This window comes from Struthio camelus, chromosome 21, assembly GCF_040807025.1.
Source record: "Struthio camelus isolate bStrCam1 chromosome 21, bStrCam1.hap1, whole genome shotgun sequence".
NCBI classification, from domain to species: domain Eukaryota; kingdom Metazoa; phylum Chordata; class Aves; order Struthioniformes; family Struthionidae; genus Struthio; species Struthio camelus.
In genome coordinates, this window is record NC_090962.1 from 9088084 (window position 1) to 9114433 (window position 26350).

General features: G+C 45.3%; 1 protein-coding gene across 9 annotated transcripts; it reads left to right on the forward strand.

Moving 5' to 3' along the window:
• The first annotated feature begins 1748 nt into the window (after positions 1-1748).
• HP1BP3 (heterochromatin protein 1 binding protein 3) lies at positions 1749-25830 on the forward strand. Of its 9 annotated transcripts, XM_068915453.1 has the most exons (14): positions 2358-2385; positions 6262-6606; positions 10864-11063; positions 11499-11601; positions 13115-13265; positions 13624-13783; positions 15271-15414; positions 16084-16164; positions 17808-17962; positions 18723-18813; positions 19504-19663; positions 22210-22321; positions 23326-23463; positions 24640-25830. In XM_068915453.1, the coding sequence occupies exons 3-14, from the start codon at positions 10968-10970 to the stop codon at positions 24923-24925; spliced, it is 1677 nt and encodes a 558-aa protein (XP_068771554.1). In that variant the 5' UTR covers positions 2358-2385; positions 6262-6606; positions 10864-10967; the 3' UTR covers positions 24926-25830. The 9 variants fall into 9 exon arrangements, with proteins under 9 accessions (XP_068771553.1, XP_068771557.1, XP_068771559.1 ...); XM_068915452.1 differs by lacking the exons at positions 2358-2385; positions 6262-6606 and adding an exon at positions 1749-1856; XM_068915456.1 differs by lacking the exons at positions 2358-2385; positions 6262-6606 and adding an exon at positions 1756-1856 and having other exon boundaries at positions 11499-11583.
• The last annotated feature ends 520 nt before the right edge of the window (positions 25831-26350 follow it).

Below are 26350 nucleotides of genomic sequence, written 5' to 3' on the forward strand. Positions count from 1 at the left end.
AAACGGAAAAAGGCTTGCGTTCTCCCCGAGCCAGGCCAACGGCATGCCAAAAAGTTTCTAATTTATAAAAGGCTTCATGAAACAAGTGGGAAAGTTGAGGGTAAAAAAGGGGAAACTAAAAAAAAACTTGCCAAGGTAGGGTGACGACACCGGAGGCAAGGCCTAAATATAATCAGAACTGAAGTCGGGAGCTGCAGACAAGCATTAAAGCAGAAGCTGGCAACAAAGAGCCCGTGCTCACTTGGCCAGCCAGAGCAAGACCGTATGAGCCGCTTTCCACGTACAACGCGCGCAGCACGGGAGGCCCTGAGACGCAATGAATTATCAGTCAAAGTGATAGTAGTCTTGCGTTAAAAACATAATAGCTAAAGCCATAACTTGTACGCTATGTGGCAGGTAACGCTAAGTAACTCAGGGGCAGCGCTCGTGAAGCAAGAAACGTTCACGTTAAACAAAAATTGTGGCATAACGGGCAAAAACTATTAGTTGGCACAGGGTAAGAAAGTTAACGGAGCGTCTCGTGAGCCTTGAAATGGAGTTTGTAGTCAGACGTATTTGCAACAGAAGTACAACCGGTAATTCACACCAAAGTGTGAATGTTTCTAACAGAAGCACGCTCGCTGCTTTGCTCTGGAAAGCGCTCTCAGGCGATGGGGGCGGAAATCCTGTTCAGGCTCTTGACAGGCTACGTTTTACTGATGCGCGCTCTTCGCGGCAGCAGTACATCTGAATGACCTGGTTTAGACTGCAAGTTGCACTGCACAGGCAAGAAAAACCCTTCCAGAAACGAAAGCCCCAGGCTCATACGTCGAAGCTTCAGGGCCGCGGAAAGATGCAATCGAATCAAATGATTTTAAGGAAAAAAAAAAAAAAATTTGCACGGGCTGGTTGGAGTCCTACTACTGCACGGCACTTGGGAAGGCAGGAACGGTAGCCAAAGTGCTTAATCCTTATCAAAAGTAGGAAGGAGCGCGTTCCCGCTCGCTGTCCTCGCCCCTCCTGCCGGAGAGGCACCGCGAGGAGGGGGGGGCAAGAGGCCACGGCGCGCGTTTTTCCTGCAGCTGCGTGGTCGTTATTTCGCCCTGGCGAGAACCGGAGGAATGTTTAGCAAAAGCGGAGCCATCTGGCCACGGCGCTGCCAGGGCTGTTCGAGGGGCCCGGAGGAAAACAAAGCGTTCAGAGCGGGCTAAACCGGGCCTGGGGGAGCAGGCGCAGGCTGGGGCCAGGCCTCGGGCGCAGCAGCGCGGCTCTGGGAGGGGGACGCCGCCAGGCGCTCTGGTAGCGCGCTGCTACGGCCGCCATCGAAGCGGGGAAGGGTGGCAGAAAGCTGAGGAATGCGCAACAGCCCCGGCGCGACGTTGCCGCGGGACTTTAAACCTTACAGCCCCCCCTTAAAAGCACAGGTAGAGAAGGGAATTTGCGAGTTATCCTTTAAACGCAAGCAAAGGGGCAACAGAGGGATTTCGGGGGGGGGGGAAACGCAGCCCGCCACTGTAAATCACACGGTGAGAGCGTCAGGGGGAAAAAAAAGAGGCTCAGGCCAAGCAAAGGCAAGTGCCGGCCGAGCTGCAAGCGGCGGGAGGATGGTGAAGCGAGAGGCAAGAGGCAAAGACACGACGCTGCAGTGAGGTTGCTCAAGGGCGCGCTGCCCCCTTAGGGTTGTGTGCGGCCGGGGCGAGGAGGAGAGGCACGCTGGTGCCCTCAGTAGGCTCCAGGGGTAACGCCTCAGGGCGTGGCCAACGGCCGCCGGAGGGGGGGGAGCGGTTGGCGCCGCGCGCGCGCGCAGTGCGCGCCGGAGGGAGCCGTTAACGGCCGCGCAGCAGCTCTCGCGCCCCGCCCGCCGCGCGCGCGCTGAGGTGGGTCGCAGAGGTGGGGGGGGGGAAGAGAGCGCGCGCGTGACCCGCCCGCCCTCTTCCCCCCGCCCCGGCGCGCGCGCGCGGAGCCTCGAGCGCCCCCCTCAGCCCGCCCCGCGCCGCGCCGCGTTTTGTTTGGCGGCCAGGGGCGGCGCCGCGCGGAGCGGGCGGAAGCGGAGGGCGCCGCGCATGCGCCACCGCGGCGCCTGCGCGCGCCTCTCCCTCCCCCACTCGTCACCCCCCCCCCGCCCCGCGGCCGCGATTGGCCGCCGGCCCGCACGCGGGACGTGGACGCGGCCGGCGAGAGGGGGAGAGAGGGGGGGCGGTGTTCGAAAAATGCCCGCTGGCCGCCATTGGCCGGCGGCGCCGGCGGGCCCCGCCCCCCACCCCCCCCGCCCGCCGCGGCCACACCCCTGGCCGCCGCGCGGCCCCGCCCCCCGCCCCTTTGCCCCGGCCCCCCCGCCCCTCCCCCGCCGGTTCCCCCTCCGCCGCCGCCATTAGAGGGGCCGCTTTGTGTCCGCTGGGCCTGCTGGTGAGTGACCCCCGCCCGCCCCGCGGCGCCGCGCTCCCGGGCCGGCGGGGAGGGGGGGGCCGGGCCCGCTAGGCCGCCGCGGCGGGGGGGGGGGGGGGGGGCTGCGTGTGTGTATGTGTGTGTGAGGAGCGGGGGCGGCCTGGCGGGGCCACCGGGAAACACCCCTCGGCGCCGCCCCTCCCCCCGCGTTGTGACAGACCGCGCGTGGGGCGGGGAGGGAGGGGGACGCTGTCGTGGGCTGTCGCGATAGGCGGCGGGTGAGGCGAGGGGCCCCGCGCGGCCTGCTCCGCCCTGCGGGGCTCGTCTCCCGTCACGGGCCGCGCCGGGCTGGGCCCGCAGGCGAGGCTGAGCCGCCCCGGGCGCCGGTGTGCGCCGCGGGGAGCAGGGCCGGGGTCCGGCCCGCGGCCCTCTCGGCGCGGGTGGGCGCCCGCAGCGCCTCGCTGCTGGCACAAAGGGAGGTGCCCGGCCCCTTCCCCGCTGCTGACACCTGGTAAACAGCCGCCGGCGGCGGCAAGCGCTGAGGCGGGCGCGAAGCGATGAAACACTCGCTGTTGACCGGTTCGGCGCGAACCGAGGAAGTGCCCCGACTCCAGCAGCTGTGTACTCGCCGTTGTTGTTGCTTTTTTTTTTTTCCTCCTCGAACTCACTTCACCGCAGTCCAGAGAAGTGGCACCACACTCAAGAAAACGCCCTCTCCTCTCCCTGAGGCTTGAGCGTGCAGCCCTTCCGCAAGGAAGCTCCTAATCCCTCTCTGTGCCTTGAGAGCTAGACACTGGCCTAAACTGGGAGAGAGCAGGCGCCTCTGGGTTTCTCCCTGGTCACAACCTCGTTAAAGAAGCTAATTATCCCCCCTCCCTTTCTTGTGTGTGCTTCTCTGTACAGAAAGCTATAAATTCTGGACTCAAGAGAGGCTGGGTTGTTTCAGAGCGCATTCATTCTGGGTTCGCTATCCTTATTGCCACCCTGGACTGCATTTTCTGGCTGAAACCCTACAAAGACTCGAGATGGGAGAGAGAAGCAGTGGACCAAATTCTCAGCCAATATAAACTGATGTGGCTCTTTCCAGGTCTGAGGGCTCCACCAGCTTATACTGCCTGAGGACAGCTCCCGACTGGGGACACAATTCACAGCAACTCCTTCCTGCCTGTGGCTCCTTTCCTAGTCACAGGTGTCTGCAAATCTTGGGGGACTGCTCAGCCTCTGCTAGAGGAAAAGAAAAGTTAGCTAATCTTGTGCTTGTGGGCGTGTTCGCTCCTTTTAAAGTATAGCAGAGGCTGGCAGCTTGCTTCTGTCTTTGGTATTTCACAGGTTCCTTTTTTCAGGAGTCTTGCTTGCCTGCTAAATTGTTTTTTGGGTTAACAAGCATGCAACTTTTCAGTTCTTATCAGTCTTTTTTTGAATAATAGCTACTCTCTGGTTTCCGTGCATGTTTTGTTTTTGTTTTTTTTTAATACCATAAATTGTATTTTAAGCATCTTCAGCAAAATAGTTGGCTAACAATCTTTGGCAAGCAGCTATTTTATTGCAGCGGCAACGGTTTGAAAGTACTAATGTTTATAAACAATCCCATGCTATCAAGCTCCTACGCGTGGGGACAGTGTGCATAGGGGGAATGAGAGAAGAGGAAGGGCTTGCTGATTAGCATCCCTTCTGCTCAATTTAAAGAACGGAGGAGATGTGTTAATGGACGGTACAGGAGAGCACTTACCTTCCTCAAGAGGGATTTAAAGAGATTGGTGGATAAAGTGGGAAGCCCTGGGAGGTCAGGGACGGGTTGGGGAAGAATACACATCAGATCTGTGGTGGGGGGAAAGAACTTACTGAATACGCCTTGAAAATATCTACTGACTTTTGCAGCCGTTCTCCTCTTTAAATGAGTGTGCCCCCTAATTACTTAATTTTTCAGTTTCATGCACTTTTCCTTGAGTACTAGCTGCTTGGATTAATTTTGTCTCCAGAATATCTTTGTCTCTTGCGTTTTCTCTTTCAATAGAAACTGATGTTTGAGCTTTTGTCAGTATTTTGTTACAAGTCAGCCAGGGTGTTCTGAGGATTTTAACCTTCCATAAGAGAGAATAAAAGAAGCTTTACGTTAATGGACTCTAATATGAAGTGTGAGTAGATTTTATACAGAGTACAAGGAAATCATAGGTTTTATTTTGTGTAGTCTTGTACTATAAAATAATCAGAGATGAGTGAATTAGGAATAGTTTGGGAGAAGGGTTAATAGTGCTTTCAAATTTAAACCATCTATGCAAGAAGGGTGTTGCTGATAAAGGTTCTTAACCCCAGTGTGCAATGTTCATGGCTTAAAACTTACATTCAAGTGTCAGTGGTTTGTCAGAATTTGTAATATTGGATTCTGCAATTAAGATATTTCATCCAAGACTCTGAAACTTTCAGCAGTGGATTTCCTGTTGGAGCAGTTTTAAGTCTGTCACCTAAACCTATAGTATATACAGGCTATTTCATTCTTTACTGTTTCTTGAAGCAGCACCACATGGAGAATCTGGATCAGGGACCATACTAGCCAAAACTATTTGAAGACTTTTGTTCCGCATAGGTTGTCACTGTCACAGTCCTGAACTTCAGTGCAGAGAGGGATTATTTTTGAACAGCCATGCAAGCAGAAATTCTGCCCTATATTAATCCCTTAGCCAAAGTTTTTGCAAGTGTCTAGGCATGCTGGTGACATAACTTCAGTTGCACTTTACCTGGCTTTGGCCGTGTATTTGGAGATGAAGAATAACTCCTGGGTATAAGAAGAGAAGAAAATCCAGGCCGCGGAAGTGAATTGCTGTTACTTAGTGTCTTCTGTACAGTTTAAAGAATAATGGACAGCTGGGGAAATAAACTGATGCCTGCAGTTGTTTTTAAATTGAGCTAGCATGGAAGAATAGTGGAGATGAGGCATGGACTGTTATTTGTATTTTAACAAACAGCTGTAGAGATTGAGCAGACTTTGAGTTGCCAGTATTATATCCTTGCAGAGATGAGGCGCTGAGCTCAGTCCCAGGTGGGGAGGCACAGCATCAATCTTAGTATAGTAACGTTCCTTTTTTGCAGTGAAAGCAGTATCCGTGTGTGTGCAGAACAGCAGTATTTAATCTTTGCTTTGCTGTGTGAAAGTCAATAGAATGGGCAAGGCACAAGTCAAGTTCCATTAGTGGAGTCAGAGATCCACATTCTGGGTGCTACCCTGAAATGAAAATGTATCTTTCGGCTGACAAAAGTCCTCTGTAGACTTTCCCCCTGTGTAGGAATGCATGTGTTTGGATATTAGAAATGCAAAAGATTCTCTTTGTACTCCCGAAACCAGACCCCTAATATGTCTGAGATGTGTTTTCCCCTTCTTAACGCTGTCTAGGGGAGGATTCTGTGGGAACAGAAGCCGTTGCACTAGTCAAGCCAAAGAATTTCTTGCCTGGCAAGTTGTGAGCTATTGGATCTTTGTATTGGACCGCTATTCTTTTTTAATTGAAACAAGCTGGTTTATAATGCTTGCAGCAGCATGGGGCTCAGATAGCCTGTAACAGATCTCTGGGAGACCGAATCACAAGAGAGTTGCAAATACAGTCCTTGTGGCTTAATCAGGAGACACTCGATTGAAAAGTCTGCTTAGCTGGGACGCTTCCCAGGAAACTGGTGCGGCGTAGCGGCCCTGAGTATCAACGACTGCTGCTGGATCGGGACAAAGTTAGCACAGAACTCGTTTAATGGGGACGGCAGTGATGAGAATGCCAGTTGTGAAGTAATGCTCAGCCAGATGTGAAACAAGACTGAATTTCCGAGTAGGTTGCCAAATAAGGATTAGAAGTGAGGAGTAACTTGTATTCTTTGTTCAGTAAGATCCTTTATTTCGCTGCATGTTTTTAGGGTGTTTTAACTGACCTAATGCTACTGGCCTGACTGAATCGAGACACCGGGCTGCTCAGTGAACCACAGAACAAAAGAGAAGGCAATAAACGCTAAACATCTTCATGAACCAGGCTGTGAGAGGCAAACAGCTGAGAACTTCTAATGGATCCATTTTCTAAAACAGATTAGTATCAAATATGTTACAGAATGATATATTATGTAGCGCTGTAGATATACTGGTTGTTTTGGTAGAATCTTCTACCTGAGCTGGATTTTGTCCAATCTTTAGTAAATAGGGAAGAGCTGTGAGGATTTCAGAGGGCATGAAGTCTTTAAAAAGTTGGCCAACGTGCAATTTGGAAGGTAACATTTTACCATGTTTGATTTGGATTTTCATTTGTTTTGCAGCTCATTGTTAACGTTTCGTGTGCTTTTGTCTGCAACTTCTGAGACGTTAAAGTGCTCTGCTGTTCGGTACAACATTAGAAACTAGTACCTAATTGCATAACAATCAATAGCCTGGTCAAAATCCAGTTATTTTGCTTTTTAAGCCTTGCTGATAATAAACAGTCTTTCCTGCTTGAGCTGCTTGTTAGGTTAGTGTTTTGCTATCCCTTGAGATCCTAACTTCAGATCTGCAAGAGCATTAAAAAAAATTGCTAGCTGTTTTTGATCTTATTTCCAGAACCACGTTGTGTACAGTGTACCGAGTCATCTCTAAGAGCACATCAATCACTGGTGTGCATGCTGTGTAACAGAAAGTGGATACCCTTGACAACACAGGATTGGATATGCTTTCTCATTTTTCCATTGCATATTTGTTTTCAGTTAGCTTCACCTCTGTGCCCTACCAGGAGTCTTGTGACCTGGTATTTCCACCAGTGCGGCAGTTGGCTTGCCATGTTCAAGACCTGATCTCCTCCCAAAATATTTTCCAGATGTTTAAATCTAAGATAATCTAGAAATTGTTATGGCCAGCAGAAATTCAAGGAGACAGCCAAAGTATACCTAGATTAACTTTCTTTAGAAGTTCCTTTGTCTCTTGTGTTGGTGGGGCGACTCCACACTTATTATTCAGAACGTGCGCGTGTCACCTGAAACAGCCTCTCATTTTCTTTTTTGTTTACCTGCTTGCTGATAGATGAGGATGGAATTTATAGAGCTATGTTTTTCATAATACTTGGAAAGCTACATCTTCTTGCCTAAGTGGCCGCTCCTTGATTTGGGAGCTTCAGCACTGTTGGACCATTTCTGCTAGTCTAGAAATCCGCAAACTTTTTTTGCAGCTTATCAGCCCCTTGCTGGGCCACCTGCTTGGAAGTGATTTGTTTATGATAGCGTGGGAATCTGTGATCTGATCTGTGTAGCAGTTCCAGTGACTCATAGGAAAATTGGTGTGAGTAGCTATGTGAACAGTTACATTGGTGTATTTTGAGGCAACTTTTTAAAAGGTTGCCATCCTGATGTTTGTTTCGTTGCTGATGTGCTTTTGCTGACGGTTGACGTATTTTAAGCTTTCATGAGTTACCTAACTACTACCTTGAAAACCTGCGTCATTCACTTAAGTGATGGTCTCTCTTCCCACTTGCTAAGCGCAGCGTTTCATTTGTTTAACGTTTGTGTAAATACAAAATACAGTTATTACTTTCCAATTCTTTGTTATTAAGAGTCATGCTTGGAATCATAGCTGTGGGACACATTTAAAGACGTCTTAGTACACGATATACGAAGTAGAGTATCCAGGTAACAGTTGGCTTGGGTGACTTGATTTTTTCCATTAAAATACATGTGCCGTTTTATTGGGAAATAATTTAATTTTCACTTCCAGTTCTTAGCTGTTTTGTAGTGCTGGGTAAAGAGTCCCATTTGTATAGGCTATAAAATGTACTGTAAATAAACAAGCTGTCCAAATGTAAGTTAATTCACGCAGCTGGAAGAGGGACAAGAGTGGCTCTCAGATTTTAACCTCACCATATCCACGCAGCTCTTGTGTGTAGCTGTTGCAAAAACTTCTAGTCTTTTGCTTTAGCCTTTTGAGAAATGAAATTCATCAATGTGGCATTGCACACTCAGTCCAGAAAGTGACGCTTTAGTGTGCCTCTCTCCCCCCCCTTTTTATTTTTTTTTTCTCCTACTTCAGAAAGCGTTTTTTGGATCCCTCTATGGAAAGAAACTGGCTAAGCCAGAACAGTTCTTGAGCTGTGATGCTTTCACAGAAGACCAGTGGTGCTCGTGACTTTGCCTCTTGAGAATATCAGGGCTTTGAAGTCAATGGGGAAATATCCTCCTACCTCTTTGATCCAGTTGGCCTTTGGAGCAGGAGATGATCCACACTTGAAAATGCAGAGCGAACCAACAAACTCCTGTTTGGGTCACTGTGAAAATTTCTGCTGGATGATGGAAAATGAAGTGTATTGTAGACATTGAAGCTATAAACTGTGCTGTGTTAGGTTTTACTCTTGAGAGCCAGAAGACTGTGAGTAGTTTGCACTAGTATCTAAACAAAGGTTTTTTTAGAACTTGGGGATTTTTTTTTTTAATCAAAGTTGGTAGCACTATATTGTCATGCATGCGACGTGCGAGTTACCTGCTTAAAAATAAATATGTGAAACCTGTAACCAATTCAGCCACAGTGCATGCTTATATGTGTGCATTAGTAATCCTAAGGAAATAATATTTTGAAGCCCCCAACTGACATCCCTTAGTGTAGAACCTTAACTGATTAATTTGAGGACTTGCTTGAAAATGGTATCTTTTTTTTAAAAGGTGTTCAGGTTATGCTTGCTAGGAGAAAACTGTGTAATACCGATTGGAAGCCTGGTAGTATTTTACATTTTTCCTCTCACCTTCCACATTTGAGGGAGGAAGGCCCCATAAAACAGACCAAAAAAAAAAAAAAAAAAAAGCGCTTGGCCAATAGTTTGTGTATTCTAAGAGGGTATTAGTATTCTTTTTCGCATCCTGAAATTTCATAAGAAAGTTTCATTCATCTCATTTATTTTGTCTTTGGAATGTCATATTTTTTAATTTTTCTCTGTTTTGTTTCAAGAAAACATCTGGCGCTGTTATACTCATTTGCTTTTACTGGTGCTGAGACCGGTCTCTGTAGGACTAGTTTATTGTGATTTTTTTCAAAAAGACTGTTAAGTGTCAAATGAGAAAGTGCAGATCTGGCAGGAGTGGACAGATTGCCTTTAGCCATCAGAAAGACTGTATTCTGAAGATGGCCAGCTAGATGAATGTCTTTTAGAGTGCTTCCTGCTGAAACGCCACCTGTTTGGCCTGGTGAGGTTTCTAGTCCTTCTTCTGCCTTGGAGGTTTAACAAAAATGCTCTGTGCAGACGACCTGGGTTTTGGGTTGCCTGGGAAAATAAGGGAGGCAGAGAGAATTGCTCTGATTGATTAGGAGTCCTCATTGTTGAGTAATATGAAAACTGTGCTTTTGAGCAAGAACATTGAGTAATTCAGATGGTGGTGGTGTGATACGGCGCATCCACCCGTGCAATCGGGGACGCAGTACGAATTGCTGAGACTGTGGTGAAGGTCACCTTGAAAACAGTGTCGGGAGGGATGTCAGCTTTCCATTCAAGACGACTCCTCTCAGGCTGGGGAAATGCCTGTTAAAAGTGAAAGTTTGTGGTAACCATCTTGCCTTTTCATCAGAACGAAAAAAAACCCATATCCAGAATAGCTAGAACAATTGTGAGTGTTTGGCTCTTTCTTTGTCAGGGAGGGAAGAAGGAGCATGTTGATCTTATGATGGAACAGGGGGAACTGATCCAGCCCTGAATTGCTGGGGTGAGGTTTGCTTTTGAGGTTTTTAAAGGGGATGGTAAAGACCCAGAAGTGAATGAGAAAGTAAACCATCTCTTTTGCAATGGAAAGAGTGGAGCACCTCTCCTTAGCAGAGGCTGATGCAGAAGGATGGGTAACAGGTAAGAGAGGTTGCAGAAGTGAACTGGTAGTAAGGGGAGAGACTGTTCATGAGGATTCAACTAAGCTAAGCCCACTCAGTACTGATGATTGTGTTTAGAAGAGAGTTTTGTAAAGCTTTAATTTATTGTAGAAGGTAAGGAGACTGCCGTTTGATGGTTATTTTCTTGTTCAAGGACTCATTTGTTCTTTAAATTGCATGGGGTTTAGTTTGGGAGGGGCATGGTTCAGGTCTCTGGCGTATGTATTTTCTGCATAATGGATTTAATAGTTTAATTCCTTAGGCTAATAGAAGTTGGATAAGTGTGTCAGTTCCTTCTTTTACCTGAAGGGAATGACTTACTAGTTGCCTCAGTGCTTTACCTGAGGCACAGTGCAATGTCTGGTTTTTGTTAACGCTTCTTGTTAATTTAAATAGCCTCTTTATTCTTTCAGAAATGTGTTAATGGAGCAGGCTGCAGGTTTGGCTTATGCCTTTGCCATTTCTGCTACATCCATAGAGCTCGATTTTTGCATACATGTTTTAGCATCTTTGTTGACTGCTGCAAGTGTTGATTATCAGTTCTGTTAGTCATAAGCTGTAAGTCATTTATCCTCCTTTTCTTTTTAATCTTTAGTTTGTTAGATACATGGACGTAGATGTTTTTGTTTTGTTAATCTTCACACCACATCTTTTCTGTACTTTAGGTTGACTCCTCACTGCACTGTGAAAACCATTAGGAAAAAGTCCTTGGGGTTAAAACCTGGGGCTCCACAGTGTTACCTGCACTTGGGGCTAGAAATTATTTTAAATGGCGACTGATCTGTCTGAAGCTGAACCCGTGCATCATAAGGCGCTTCCACTCTTAACGGGAGCTCAGCTGATCCACACGGACAAGTTAAGTGAGGTAGGGGCTGGCCCATTCTCCAAGCTTGCCCTTGGATCAGACCTTGACTTCCAGTCCTGCTGAAGGTTACTTCATAGTCTTTCTCCCTTGCTTGTAGGAAACTTGATTGGGAGTCTGATAAACCCTGTAGGCACGCTCCTTCCCCTTCCCTGCTTTCCCTGAGATGTTGTATTTGTCAAACTCCTCAAATGCTCTTCACATTTAATGTGGAATTGAAAAGAAATTATTTCTCTTGTAAATGTAAAATGTGAAACTGTCCTCCCGTGGTATGCTTCAGAGAAGCTGGTTTGAGTGTTACTGTCAGTTAAAATTCTGAAAAATCCAAATGTAACAAAAATATTTCTGCATATGCCTCCTTCATGTACTTTAATCCCATTTCAGAAACTTTCTGATTCTTTCCAGTATCCCAACTGATCTTTCATGTACTTTCTATAGAAAGTTGAAGACGACACGATGCCGATCCGTCGCTCTGTGAATTCTTCTTCCCGGGAAACTCCTCCCAAAAGCAAACCTGCTGAAGGTGAGGAGGTCAAAGCAGGTATGGTAATAATTCTGTAGTGGGTTATTAATGTACATTCAAACATAGGCTTGTGTTCTGTAACTGCTGAAAAGCCCTGCTGCTATGTTTCAAATATTACCAATGCTGAGCTCCTTTTCACGGGTTTTTCCTGCATTGTTGGGAAGTTGTATTTTGCAGCCACTCTTTCCAGTCTAAACCCATTTTTCCACTTTGTCTTTCATACCCTGCAGCAAACCCTGGACTCTCCAGACATGAAAACGTAGCTAAATATGGTCTTTTTCAACATGTTCATTCTTTAGATTAAAGGTAGAATTTGCAGGCTTTCAGCAGTGGCAGGAAAATGGCTTGAGATCAAAAAGTGGAATTAATGAATGGAAAAACAGAGTATTTAGGTTTTTTCTTTGTTCTCCTGTGTGGTAAAATCCAGTCCGATATTAATGTGTCTAGTTCTAGCAGCTTCACCTCAGTTTCTCAGAATGTGTCATGTCAGTATCACATTCAGTTAGTTTCTTTGACTTTATCCTCTTTGGTATGAGGAATAAGTACATTGCATGCAAAAGTACCTATTAATAAACTCTGTATTTTAAATGTGTGATGCCTCCATGTAAAAATTATGTGCAGGAACGTAACAGGCATGCTTAAGCTCCTTCTCAAAGATAGAGAACGTATGTAGTACGTAGAGCAGTCACGGTAGATAAATAACTCTTTATCTGACGGGTAGATAACGACAGTTTATATGCATCTTATCTGGTAGGCTGTCCAGTCTCTAAGGCTTTCTCGCAGCTACAAATACTTGAGTTAATTTGCCTGGTAAGTTGGTTTCGGACTGGATTTGATCCTGCTGATAAACAAGACCTGCTGCCCAATGCACGTGCAATCTAAAGCTGTGCCTGGTCTGGAAAAATGCGATTGAACATGTCAGTTAACGTCCTTCAAGTGCCACAGTATTTAGTGTAGAAACAGTGGTGTTTAAAAACAAGTTAGTTGTAGATACAGTTGCTTGTTTTAAAAACAACAAAGAAACCCCACGTGGATACATTTATGTTGGTTCCAGCTTTTTCAAAAGCTTGTGTTTATCTACCCAGATCTCCTGTGGAATTGTATGTTTTTGCACCTCTTTGAATTACAACGCGTAAACCCTAATCTAGGCAAAAATCTTGGTGTTTCTTGTTACTGATTTCCTCCTCTTCTCTTTCCCTTCCTCACCTCAGGCATCTCTGATGGGTGATCGTTGCAACAGTAGCTGCCAGGAGTTAGAGAAGACTGGGGGAATTAATTCATTGTGAAAATGCTATGTGATATTGTTTGAAGTTTTTCTGGCATTTGATGGCTGATTGCACCTTATTGAAGCTCTTTCAATAGTTCTGTTCACTTCTTAAGTTACCTTCAAATCGTCCATTTAAATCAGAGAATAGAAATTGTCTGGTGGGAAATCATTTTTGGGGTGTGTTCGTAAGCTTTTTTTCTCTGCCTTCGTAACAAATAGGTGCTACTTTTAGATAGTAACTGGATGCGGTTTCACATCTTTTAGATCCAGAAGTCAGCTCTGAGGAATCTGCCTCTGTTGGAGAAGAACAAGAGAATGAAACCCTGCCTGCTGCGTCCAGTGAAGCAGAACAGCCAAAGGAACCTGAGAATGAAGGGAAGGGGGAAACAAAGTCCTCAGAAGAAACCAAAAAGGAGTAAGGCTTGCTTAGGGCTGAAATTGGCCATGTGGGTAGGATTGTAAAGAGAGTCAGGTTCTGTTGATAGAAAAGGTGATAGGAGAGATTGGAAAAATAGAAAGGGTCCCTGAAAAAATGCTCTTATTTCTGAGGAACAAGCTAGCGATCAAGTGCAGCAGCTGTCCTAGAACATATTGTGAGACTGAGTCTCAAGACAGAATTTCTTCTTTTTTTTTTTTTTTTTTTTTTAAATAGGAACATCAAAATGTTCTTTAAATAATTTTCGGAATCAAGTGTTCAGGGTTTTCTTTCTGTTCTGCCTGGTGGCTTGTTTTACAGTGTCTCTTGTCTTACTATCGCTTGTATTTTTCCTAAGCGAGAAGGATCAGTCTAAGGAAAAGGAGAAGAAGGTGAAAAAGACCATTCCTGCGTGGGCTACTCTTTCTGCTAGCCAGCTAGCTAGAGCACAAAAGCAAACTCAGATGGCTGCCTCCTCGCGTCCCAAGATGGATGCTATTTTAACTGAGGCCATCAAGGTAAGTAGGAGACAAACGTTTCATTTGTTTGTCTGTCACAAAGCGGAATAACTTGTATGCCTAAAATCCACAATTTCAACTTACAGATGATAGTGCTGTCTGTTAGCAGGAAACTTGCTGTGTAAGACATGTATGCTTTTAGCACTGTTGGTGATAAACTGTCTGAAAGCCTGTGGAACTGAAATGCGAGTCCATGATGTAACCGAGGGGTCATGTAGGTTTTTTTCTTTGTTTACAATTTGTTTCCCTGCCTAATTAAATTATTAGAAACAACTTTGATGACATAACCGGTTGATTGCTGGCATCATTTAATTTGGTGTGCCTTCTAGCCATGTTTAACTTGATTTACCGTGGTGAATCCATCTATTTGATACATGCGCTTTTCAGCATTAATTTATCTTAATTCAGAATAGATGGAAATACTGTAAACTAGCGTTCCAAAGTGATTTTGGTCTTGGTTTACTGTATCCCTCCTTCTACTTGTAAGCGGAGACCTTTGCTGTTGTATTTACGCTCTAACGCTACTGCCTTCCCCTTGACGCTTATTTCATGGACACTGCCTTCATAGGAGGCCTGGACTCCACCAGCCTTGGTTGCAAGACTGCCTTTCCAGCCGCTACAGCATACAGCAGCGCATCCAAAATCATTAGACGGAGAGAAGACGTGCTATAAACTTTAGGTTACTCTAAGCCTTATATTTCTGGCAGTTGTTTAGAAGGGTGGGCAACAGAGTAGGATCTACAGTACGTTATTATGCTGTGCATAAGTAAACTGCATTCCATGCAGTGCAGCTGTGTAGTAGTCTTGCTGAAGCCACCTAGATCTGCTAACTTGCTTAAACAAAGAGAGTGTTTTATCAAGCTGCAGCTGGGGTTTTCTGTGGCCTGTAAAATCACTAAAATATAAAGCAGAATTGTTTTGGTGTAATCCCGTTCTGATCCCTAATGGGACAACTTTGTAATGCTGTCTGGCTACCATGACTCTTCAGAGAGAGTAATCTTCAAAATGCATACTTTAACTTAGTTTTTTTTTTTTTTTTTTTACTAGTTGCTAATGTTTATCCTCCATCTCCTTTAGAAAAAAACTTAGCCGCTTGTTATGATGTAATGATTACTCTAGCTGACATTAGTAAAATGACTTACCGGTTGTGCAGTGTTAGTTTTTCTTAAAGGTGACTATTTTTTGTAATAGCATGTTGTGTAGATATTGTTACTCTTAAGTGCTTCAGAAGGGAGCGATTAACATGTGCTTACTGTGCTGTTTTTGTGTTGTCTGCTCTTCAGCCGCTCTGAAGGGGAAAGTGCTGTAGTTAAGTATTTAGCCAGTGGTATTTTATACTGTCAAATCATCGTGGGAAAAAGGCCAGCCCTGGCATCCTGTGCCACTGTGTTGGCCTATATGCATCACTGCAGTCTTTGTTCTTTCAGTCCCACAGCAAGGCAGTTTCCGTGCAGGTGGCTTCTGCTAACTTATTGCTCCCATTTCAGGCATGCTTTCAAAAGAGTGGTGCATCAGTGGTTGCGATACGTAAATACATCATCCACAAATACCCTTCCCTGGAGCTTGAGAGAAGAGGCTATCTTCTAAAGCAAGCCTTGAAAAGGGAGCTGGAGAGAGGAATCATTAGACAGGTAAGAGGTGCTTTGTGGAACAGCAGCGGAGGTGGGATTACTGAATTACATAGGAATTTAAGAAACTCCGTTAGCAGCTCTCTGGGGTGATCGAGTTCTCCCTCATGGAGGTTAACTAACCTCTGTCTCCACTTTGTTAGATGCTGACGGAATTTCAGCATTGTTCTGTGAATCAGATACTTTGCATGGATGTCTTTTGTGTAACATAGATGACTGTTTCTTGGTTTTGAATTGTGTCACACAGCGTTGCAACAGCCTATGTCTTCAAACTGAGTCTAGCAACTTCACTTCTGCATCAGCATGTTTCTTTTAATAGTGTTAGTTTATGCCTGTAATATCAACTCTCTTAGGATTGCCTGCTCAGGGTGACAGAGTGTGTTAATAATGTCTTGCTAGCCGGCTGTGGTTTCTAATCTTGCAGAAGTGTCATGGCTCTGTTGTTAGGGGGAACATTGCTTTCACATTTGAACAGGTTGCCCTCTGTGGATGAAAGCAGTGGATTCAAATGAGGCCTCTGACATAGCAGCCCACCACCAGGCTGGGTGCATCCTAAATCTTTGTAGTGATGTTAAGCAGGCTCTTTCAGATGGTTATTACTGTAAGTTGCTTTGTCTGTTGAAGGCTGAAATAGACTTTTTTTTTTCTTTTTTTTTTCTTTTTTCAAATTAGGTGAAAGGGAAGGGAGCTTCTGGGAGCTTTGTGGTAGTGTCTAATGCAGGAAAAACTGTTCCAAAAGCCAGAGATAGAAAGGTAAGATGGATCATTTTAAACAATACTCTGAAAAATCTTTGTGGGTCCCACTGAAACACATGCGTCTTACAAAATGTGCTTAACCCCAACCCAGACAGTTTTCTCCTCCTTGCTGTACCTTTCCTCCCCAAGTAAAGTCATTTAAACATCTTTTCCACTAAAATCAGAATCAGAAAGCAAGTATGAAAAACTAAAACGAGGTAAAATAATCAAAATCTCAGTTTTAAAACGTTTACATGAAATCTCTAGGCTTTAGTTCAGAGGCAGAAATCTGAATAACCATGAAACTCTCTTCTGTCTTTACCTGGTAGAGAGAGATGCCTCTCAGGTACTGTAAGAGAGCTTTGTGCTACTGCTGTTCCTGTTGTGTGTGTTGCACGGATAAATGGAAAACTTCAGTCTTCCGGACTGTCAGATTAAGATTTTCCATCAGCAGTGAGGGCAGAAGGAGGCAGAAGAAGACGTCTTAAGTCTTCTGGAAGAAAGCTGCGAATGTTGGGTGTGGACTGTTCTGGGGCAGTAAAATGTGATGTGGTGTTTGAGGCTGGTCCTCACAATTAGTAGTGGTTGTAACATTGCTGTCCCTCACTCCCCCCCGTTAGGTGTGTGGAAAAACATTTCTAATATTGCAGTTACAAAACGTTTAGCTGGTATTGATGATCCCCCCCACAGCTTAGGCAGGTGAGCCCAGAGAGTATTGCAATGCATTCGTGATTACCTGCATTCGTGCTCCTGAGGAGACCAGAAGTCCTAGAACTAAAGGTAACAGTGACACACTTGGTACTATTGCACTGAAGGAAACTAATTACAGTGTAACTTTATTTTAAATAGAGCTCACTGGCTTTGTGAGAAGCTTGAATAAAGCACCTGCTACCTGCTAATGCATTGATTTTCTTGTCTGCAGCAAATTGGTGTATTTGTTCCTAGTTACTTTCCCTAAGTTGCAGCAAAATGAATAGCTCAGTCTTATTTTCAGTGAATTCAGCTAGCAGTCGAGCAGCTGTCTGGGTGAGCAGCACCCTTGCCCATTTGACTGTTAGCAAAGCTGCTGTTCAGCATCAAAATCCTATTGGAGTTCTGCACAGTTCCCTTTTTTCTTTTTTTGTGTAAAGATGTCTCTCTTTCTGATCATCTGTTCCACTTAGTAGAGGAGCAACAGAGGAAAATTCAGGAAAAAGAATCAAGATTTCTTCCTGACAACTTAAAAAGGCACAGTCATGTCTGGCTGCCATTTTGGGGGAGGATTTGACCTATGTAAGCACCCAGGATAGCGTGTTGCCTTTGATGTTTTTTCATTTCATGTCTGTGTGAATCATTTTCACCTGACTCTCTCATGGAAGGGTAGTGAGGAAAGTCCTTAAAAAGAGGAAGAAAACCACTAAAAATGTAGATGTCATTAGATACTATTATTGCTGAGTATTTATAAAACTTTCCTAAGAGTCCTGTGAAATTCCAGCCAAATTTCCTAGATTTTGCTTGAACTGCTAACCATGTAAATTCTTACTCTAAAGAGCTGCTTTATAGAACCTGGTTTTCGAGATCTGTGGCCAATGTCAGGAGCAGCTCTCCCCACCTGTGTGTTGCGGGTTCAGAAAACCCAAAGTGCTAGGCCCCACTGATGCTTAAAAACACGTCTATTTCAGAAAAGCACTTCTGCTTCGACTGCAGAGCAACAGGTCAAGTTGGAAGACATCCTGCCACTGGCTTTCACCCGCCTTTGTGAGCCGAAGGAAGCTTCTTACAGCCTGATCAAGAAATATGTGTCTCAGTATTACCCCAAACTCAAAGTAGATGTAAGGTAGGTGCAGGGGTACACTTTTGCAAGCAAGACTCCCGAACAACCTTGAAACACTAGCGTCCTCTGGTTTTGCTCCGGTTTGATCCAGTATTTCATCAGGCAGCAGACAGGTGGTGCTCTGCATTGTAGAGCCTGCAGGAAAGCTGGAGAAAAGCTGTGCCTTTTTCTGCATCTCTCTACACCCTGTCTTTGTTCCTGAGGTTTGACACTAGCATGGTTACACATCTCTTAACCAAGATCAGTTCCCTCCAGCTGCATGGATATGAAGGCCTCTTCTTGGTGTCTTGTTACACTTGTTTCCAAATGCTTCAACCCGTGCACACAATAATCTGTTGGTTTGCCCATAGGGAGCAGGTCAAGGGTCAGGGGAGGAGGCAAATCTAGGAAAACCGTATGTATCCCCTCTTAGAGGGGCTTGTACTCAATCCATTGTCTGTCTCTCAGTTGACTCACTCATTGCCCACCTAGTTCTGTCTCCAAATGTGCTTCTTAAAATGCATAAATCCTTCCAAGCGAAGCTCATCTGTTTCTGGGTACACAGTGAAGCCAAGAAAGCCTTGCAGTTGAATATCCACTAACATACATTGTTCTTTTCATATAATTGGCACTTGCTAACAGATCTCCATGTAAAATGTCTGCATGTAGGCAGATACCACATGTAAGTACTGCTCTTCTCATGCTCTGTATAAGGTGTTGTTTCTCTATTTTTTTTTTACACTGCCAGTGTGTGTCAGTAAAGCTTTATCCGCCTGCATTTCAGACCCCAGCTGTTGAAGAATGCCCTGCAGAGAGCTGTAGAGAAGGGCCAGTTAGAGCAGATCACAGGGAAAGGAGCGTCTGGGACATTCCAGGTCAGAGCCAGAGTTCGTCTTGCTTTGTTGACTGTATTGACCGTTATTATCCTTTGATTTACGTTAATGTGCCCTCCCTCTCCTTCCCCCTTGGTTTTGTTGGGTACGCCTTTCTTTAGCAGCCTGTCCTACTCAGCAGTTGTCAAACTATGAAGCAGTAGGACTTATTCTCCTCTTGGTGTACATTTCTGGAACAGACCCCCTGCCTTTCTTGCTTAGCGTGCTCCACACGCTGCTTCAGCTCTGACTCACTAGCACAGTAGGGGAGATGGTGGGGTAAGCTTTCCTTTCCGTCACTAATTGCAAGTGCAGTAGGTACCCCAGATGTCTGCAGTGTCTTTTCCTCATGTCTATGCCATAGATGTCTCTTGGGCACATTTGGTCTGTGGGATGGAGGAAGATCTGATTTATTCCCTTCCTGAGTGGTAGGCCCTAAGATGGCCACATACTTGCACAGTATTTTGGGACTGGGACAATGTATTGCCAATAAAAAGCACTCTAGGCCAGTTGACTAAATAGGCCTGTCCTCCCATTAAAGCTGGGAGAGCAGCGTTCCCTGTGCAGTGTTTTAATATAAAACGTATCTGTGCTAATGCAGGAGCGCCGACCCACCTGGTGCAGAGGAGCTTGTCCTGACCTGGTTTGGGAGAATTTTGTCTTGATGCTTTTCTCTTCCTCCTTGGAAAATAGCTGAAGAAATCAGGGGAGAAGCCCCTGCTGGGTGGGACTCTGATGGAGGATGCCATCCTGTCTGCTATTGCTGCCATGAATGAACCGAAGACCTGCTCCACTACAGCGCTGAAGAAGTATATCCTGGAAAACCACCCAGGGACCAACTCCAACTTCCAGGGTAAAGTACTAATCTTTGTGACTCTTTTTTCACACTCTGGAAGTCCTGCAGCTGCAGCTGTGTCTTTGCTGCATCTTTGAACTAGTCAGTTGAGCTTGCTGGGGAACTGGCAGCTGCTCCACTCTTTGTGCTGCAGAGAGAAAACTGTGTTGCAGAGATGCTCAGTCTTTTTATTCCCATTAGTTTCTTTTAAGCCTGACAAAGGCTAGTTTCTGAGACATAATGTGCATGTCTCTTGTCTATAGCCCGTTCACAGGGAAAGGGAATAGTATTCAAGTCCTTCATTGTTTTTAAATCACAAAGTTGACGTGTCTCTCGATTTCGGAAGGCTACACCTCAGAATAAAGGTAGTTCCAAGCTGTGTTTCCTTTAGAGGAGCTGCACAGTCTAACTTGAAATAATCCTACCAGCAGCCCTTCTCCTGATTGCCTTGAGATCCTTCTCTCACTCTGATTTTAAAAGGTTAAGCAAGTGAGGGAAGAAACGAATCCTGTTGTATTTGGAAAGAGATTTGGCATGTCTTTGTTCCCAGTAATGACACTAATGTCTGCTCTGGCTTTTGCATTAGCAGAAGCAAGGCTAAGGGAGGCTTTAAAGTAGATCTTCTAATGGTTCATTTGCATGATTTGATCTGAGCCCCTATGCAGTTGTTTAACCTAAGCCGAAGGTCATTTGAAGCAGCGTGAGCCTACTGAAGTCTCTGCTAGAGTCAGACCTAAAAGTAGATCAGTTTGTTACTGTGGTTTCACAGTGCTGGTGCTGTCCCTCAGGATATGGGGCTGGAGAGGAGACTGCTGATTCTGCACTCTTCATCTGAGGCTGAAGCACTGCATCAGCATAGCCGTTTGACGCAGGGCTTACTGCTGTGTAGAGGAGCACAGATTTCCTCCCAGCAGGGTGGGGTAAAGAAGTTGCCTGAGGCCCTCTGTGGATTAGAGATTGATGTCAAGTGTGACTTCTTCATCTAGGGGCAGAGAGGAGAGTGCCCAGGCTTACTAAGCCCTTGCATTGTTTGCTTTCAGGACTGTTAGAAACTTCAGCCCTGTTCTTTAGAGGCCTGTGCATAGCCTGCCTTCAGTGCTTGTCAGTCTTGCAGTCGGATAAGGAAATTTCAGCTTGCAATGTGTTGTTTTCTGTCTTCTACCATCAGATAAAAATAATTTTGATGATCTCCACTCTTTTTTAGGAGCAGCTGGAGGAAGATCTGGTGACATGTAAAAGCAGGCAGGCAGTGCACTACACTCTTCCTCATTTGGTGTCTCACACTTACAACTCCAGTCAAATCCTTTACGTGCTGCTATTGATCTTTGGTACCCAGAGTAAAAATAGCCTGATGTTGTATGTGCTGCCCCTGTTTATAGAAGCGTGGGTTTTTTTTAAAGTTCTTGGACGCTTAAGAGCCTAATGTTGGAACGCTAATAGTTTAATGGATACAATCCATTCAATTAGCTGTGCAAGCTCTTCCAGTGCCATTTAAATTAAAACTTTTCAACAGAAGCAGTCTCTAGGCTGGTGAAGGTATGGCATTGTCCCAGGTGATTTTCTTTACTGTGGAGTATCAGTTCTTGATAAAAGTCCATTTCAGTAGTATTGAATACCTTGGCGTATTGGAGTGAATACCTTTCCATTAATCATGCAGAACAGATTCATATGACAGTTTAACCAGCACGCTACTTTGGATTTTTCTCTTTCCGTTCCTCAAGTTGGACCTCTTTGGAAGGTGTTTCAGGGCAAGGCTTGCTTTTCCCTTGGCTTGGAGGGAACTAAATATGTAAACAGTCTCCCTAATTTAAGTTAAAAACGGTTTTGAACTGATTAAAGAACTTCAGCCCTTTGCCAGAGACAGAGATCCCCTGGACTTGTACTGTTCTGGTTATAAATCTTACACAGCGCACCATGGAACAGAAGATTAGAGTTAAAAAGTATATTTGTCACATTTCTAGACCAACTATTTTCCCATTAAGAAACAAAGCAAGGAAAGAGGCAGCACATAAATTTTAGAACACGAGGGAGAGGAGAGCAAAAACATAGCAAAGACTTTTTTTAAAAACTGCTTTTTAGAACTGGTTTAAGAAAGCTGAGACTTGTGTTAATTGTTGATAGAAATAGTTATGTGATGCTATTGGACACATTTATGAAAGAGGAGCCCCTGATGATAACATCAAGCACCTGGTCTGTTCTTGATCTCTTCCTCTGGAGAGTTTAAAGCCACGTTTGCAAAGTGTTTAGGAGCAATGCTGCTATCATCCTGAAAATTTATTTACAGGGAAATCTTTTCAGTTAGACAAACTAAATCTTCTAAATGCAGTGGTCTTTGCTGGGTCCTGCACATAGCACCTGGCCTTTGAGTGTGGGATGCTCACAGGGAGCATCTCTGTGAGCCTCTGATCTCTAGCACTATTCCGTTCCACTCCAGGTTTCCCGGACAAAGGAGACTTAATCCTGACTCTCCATCTCTGATTTCGGAGAGCACTGCAGAAAGTGATAAGTTTGAGATGGATGACTGGATAAAGATGGTAACGCAGCCTTTCTTTCACTTTTCACAGTGCACCTACTGAAGAGAACCTTGCAGAAATGTGAGAAGAATGGATGGATGGAGCAAATTTCTGGAAAGGGCTTCAGTGGAACTTTTCAGCTTTGCTTTCCATATTATCCTAGGTAAAGAGCTTGGCTGTAAAACAATGTTCAAGATGAATGTTTCATAGATCAGCCAGATAGCATTGCTGAATTTCATAGCCCAGCCTCGTGTTCACAGGCAAGTTTCTGTAGGGTTTAGTAACAGATGAACCACAACATTGTCACCCATCTCGCTCTAGACAGCGACTTTAATTGGGTGTCCAACTGTGAGTGGACGTAAAGCTGACTTCATTAGCAAGGGAAGCTTTTAAGGGCAATAAAAATGTTGGGCTAAATATTCTTGGATATTCTCTCATGATGCTTTTTGCAGGATGGTGGCTATTTAAGTGTTCCCATGCTGAAACAATCTTGCATGAGCAGGTAGAGCGTGTTGCACTTCTTAGTGCAAGAATGCTCATAAGGAGTAGGACCCAGCTGTTTGCCTTTCCGAATGCTGATGTGAGGGAGAGGTGGGAGGAGGGGGAGAGGAAAGGTAACCTAGATTAGCTACTGTGAGACTAAAAGAGCCTTTCTTCTCCTGCTGTGAATGTATATTGTGCTGGGCCACATGGAGCACAGGGATGGCGACTTATTGTCCCATGAGGAGCCACACGGCAACGTAGTCATTAAGGCCTCTGCTTCCCACCTCCCTTTATTGCATACGTGTAAGACCTCAGTGGCTCCGGCCTGCATTCAGAGTCACTGAAGTCTGATCTTGTCCTGTTGTTGTCTGTCTTCCTTTGTTTGCAATGGGAGAAAGAAGCAATGAGGAAGAGAAATGGAGAAAGGGCAGCCTAGGGAGGGGAGGGCTGTGGCATTCCTGGTGACTTACAACCAGTCGCACCTCTGCCATTGCAGAGACAAAATACTCTTGGTTTCAAAGAGCAGGAAGCCCAGAAGTCGTTTTTTGGATTAGGCTCAAAGCTGTAATCTTGCAGGAAGACGGGCAGCAGAGCCTGGTAAGCCAGGGTTACCCAAGGCTTGCTGACCCTGGAGTTGTAGCCTTAGGAGTGAGTAGTCTTGCTCTAACAAGAATGTTCTTGTAGCCCAGGTGTGCTCTACCCAGAGAAGCAGCAGGATGAGGACTCTGAGGAATCTGATGAGGAAGAGGAGGAGGAGTCTGAGGAGGAAGAAGAATCTGAAGAGGAAGAGTCTGAGGAGGAAGAACCACCACCAAAGAAGAGGTATGATAGCATGAGAGATAAATGGGCCCCTTCAGACCAAGTGAAAGTAACTTCTTGGTCACAGGTGTAGAAAGCACCTTGCTCTTCTGGGTGGATTCCTTCTGGATCCCTTGAAACAATGCGGTGCCAGAAAGTGAGAAGTATTAAATCTTCCTGACGACGCTGAGGTCGTGACGTTGTCCTGATTGCTCTGTTTAGGATGGCTTTGGGGTGGCGGTGACCATTACTATTTCTGTGGTCGTTTCTTCGGGGCTGAGAATACATGCTGAGCTAAGGTAGTCTGCGTGAGTAATAAAAGTCATGCACAGAAGATTGCAGGAATACAGCAGTTCGCTGGTCTCCAAAGACAAAATGCCTGAGCTTAGATCTGTGGGGTTTATTCTCTTGCTGTGGCTATTTATCTGCAAGGCTGTTGCTCAGGAAGTGTTGGTAAAGGGAGTTTCTGTTGTGGTTGAATTCTTGGGCGCTGTGAGGATCAGGACTTCTCTGGGTTGTGTGCTGTGCTCTAGCAGCCTGCAGAAGCAACACCTTGCTCCAAAGATACTGATCTCCTCCATTTAGTAATTTGAAACTAATACTTTTTTCCTCCAGATGAGAAGCGCCCATGTTGATTTTGTATTGCCTTTAGTTCTCCCATGTGCCTTTTGTGCTTTACAGAAGTGTGAGGTCTCACGTGGCACTTTTTTGTATTTATGAGGTGTTTCATCAGACTAACTTTTCCCTACAGTACTATTTGCTGTTCTGTGGCCAAATATGAAACCTGTCTTGCTCAGAGTATGGGTTTAAGATGAGTAGTGTTCATTAAGTAATAAAATTCCACTTGTAGAGAGAGGGAGAATGCTTAGGTCTTTGAATTGTTTTGATAATCGACTTTGAATGATTCGTCGTTGTTATTTTTTTTTATGTTTTATATGCCTAACGAAGGAGTTAGAAACCTAGCTGATAGAGCACTGTGGAAAACGAGAAGAGCAAGAGCTTAGCATGGCAAGATCCACCACTGCCTCTCTTGCTCTTTGGGATTTAGATAATGAAACGTACTGTTGCATACGGGAGCCTTCGAGGTAAAGAACAAGAATGCCAAGATCTGCCTTGCTGATGTGAATTGAGTACAGCAGTTCTGCTCTGAGTGGCATTTGCACCTCCGCTCTGATCTTGTGCTGCCTTTCTTTCTGACAGGATGCAGAAGAGACCTCCTCCAAAATCGCGGAGCAGGGCTCCCCCAATGAAGCGAAGAGAGTCCAAGCCCAAGCCAAGAAAAACCCCTGCAGCCCGCCGGGGGAAAGCAAAGCCCCCACCCAAGGTCAAAACTCCTGCTAAGAAAGCCAAACCAGCAGCCCCAGCCATCAAGAAACCCTCTGGTGGCAGCTCTTCCAAGAAACCAGCAGCCAGTGGGAGAAAGGAAGTGAAACCCTCTGCCAAGGGCAAATCCACCATGAGGAAATCTCTCCGGGCAAAAAAGTAAATTTTTCCAATGTCAGGGAATCCCATGGTCAAATCCACAATCTTGTTTTATAAAGTCAACGTGCATTTGTATTTTAGTTCTGATGCTTAAACACTTCTTTATTTTTTTTTTCTTGAATGATGGGGAAAAAGCTGAAAACTAAATCAAACCATCCCAAGCATTTGTTAGATCCCGATGCTGTGCCTCATGCCTGCCCCTCCCCTGGAGCAAGTCATCTTTAGTTTCTGCAATAATTTTAGGACTTTTCTAGGACATGAAATCTGTACATTTTATGGTGTTCCTCTTGGTTTTGGGGGGAGGGTGGCGGGGGGGGGCTGGCTTTTAAAAATTCTTCAGAGAAGATCTTTATATCTTTAGACAGCAGGAACAGGATGATTGGGGAAATATAATTCTTAATGAGAAGGAACAACTGCAGTAGAGTCCTCCGTAGATCCCCTGCATGACGAGGTCCTTAACGCTTCTGTGAAGGAGCAGTGTATATACAGCACTTGCGCTGAGTCCTGGAAGTGCTTCTTTCTGCTTGGCCGTTATAGCGATCAGCTAAGGAGATGTTGCGTTTGGCTCCTTCAGACCAGCAGGTTTCGCTTGAGGATGAGTCAGGTCTTCAGTAAACGGAGGCTGCAGACTGTACTGATCATCTGACGTCAGAGGGGTAGTTCTCGGTTAGGCGGGTGATTTGAATTAGTGTTTCCACGCCACATCTGTTACCTTAAAACCAAAATATATAAAAAGTCTTCTTGAATCCAACTTTCAAATGTTTTTAAGAGATGAAGAGCCTGCGTTTTGTCACTTCTTGTTTACCCTTTTTTAAAAGAAAAGTTGGAGAGCTATACAATTGCTAATTGTAGAGATGTTGATAAGTGAAGAACATGCAGTTTGCTAAAATAAAATGAAACTAGATTCCAGGCTTGCTTTGTGCATCCTTTATCTTCCTCAACACAGCTTTTTCGTCCTAGAAGTCTAGAGGGGAGGAAATTACCATAGGCGTGGATTGCTGCGGAGGCAAACCTTTGTTAAAAGTTCACTGCCAGCTTGAAAGAGAGGGTTATTTTAGTCTGAGCCCCTGCCAAGCTCTATAGTTGGTTGGACTTGGTGACCTTTTTCTTCCCTGGTTTCTCTGGAGACAAAGGTGAACGAGAAAAAGCTTTGTTTGAACCTTGTGCTGCTCTTCTCACCCTGCTCCCCTAGTTGTGTCAAGGAGGAGAAAAAGTGCCAATGTACAAACCCAGCTGAAATGTTGCCCCTCTTTGCCCTGCTCGACCTGCTTTCCCACACCGAGCAGCGTGTACGTTCAAAACGCTCCACCGCGTCCTCAACTCTGCCGTGGCCGGGGGAACGCGAGTGATCCAGATGCGACCTGACAGTCGCGCTGCTCAGCGTACTTTTGGAAGGCGCTTTGCCTGTACCGTGCTGCGAGTAGTGGAA

Excerpts from the sequence above, each read along its gene's own strand:
- HP1BP3 (XM_068915452.1), top strand. The coding sequence starts at position 10,968 with ATGGCGACTGATCTGTCTGAAGCTGAACCCGTGCATCATAAGGCGCTT. Across the intron at positions 19,664-22,209 it reads GACCAACTCCAACTTCCAGG|TGCACCTACTGAAGAGAACC; the intron begins GTAAAGTACTAA and ends CACTTTTCACAG. Across the intron at positions 22,322-23,325 it reads TGCTTTCCATATTATCCTAG|CCCAGGTGTGCTCTACCCAG; the intron begins GTAAAGAGCTTG and ends ATGTTCTTGTAG.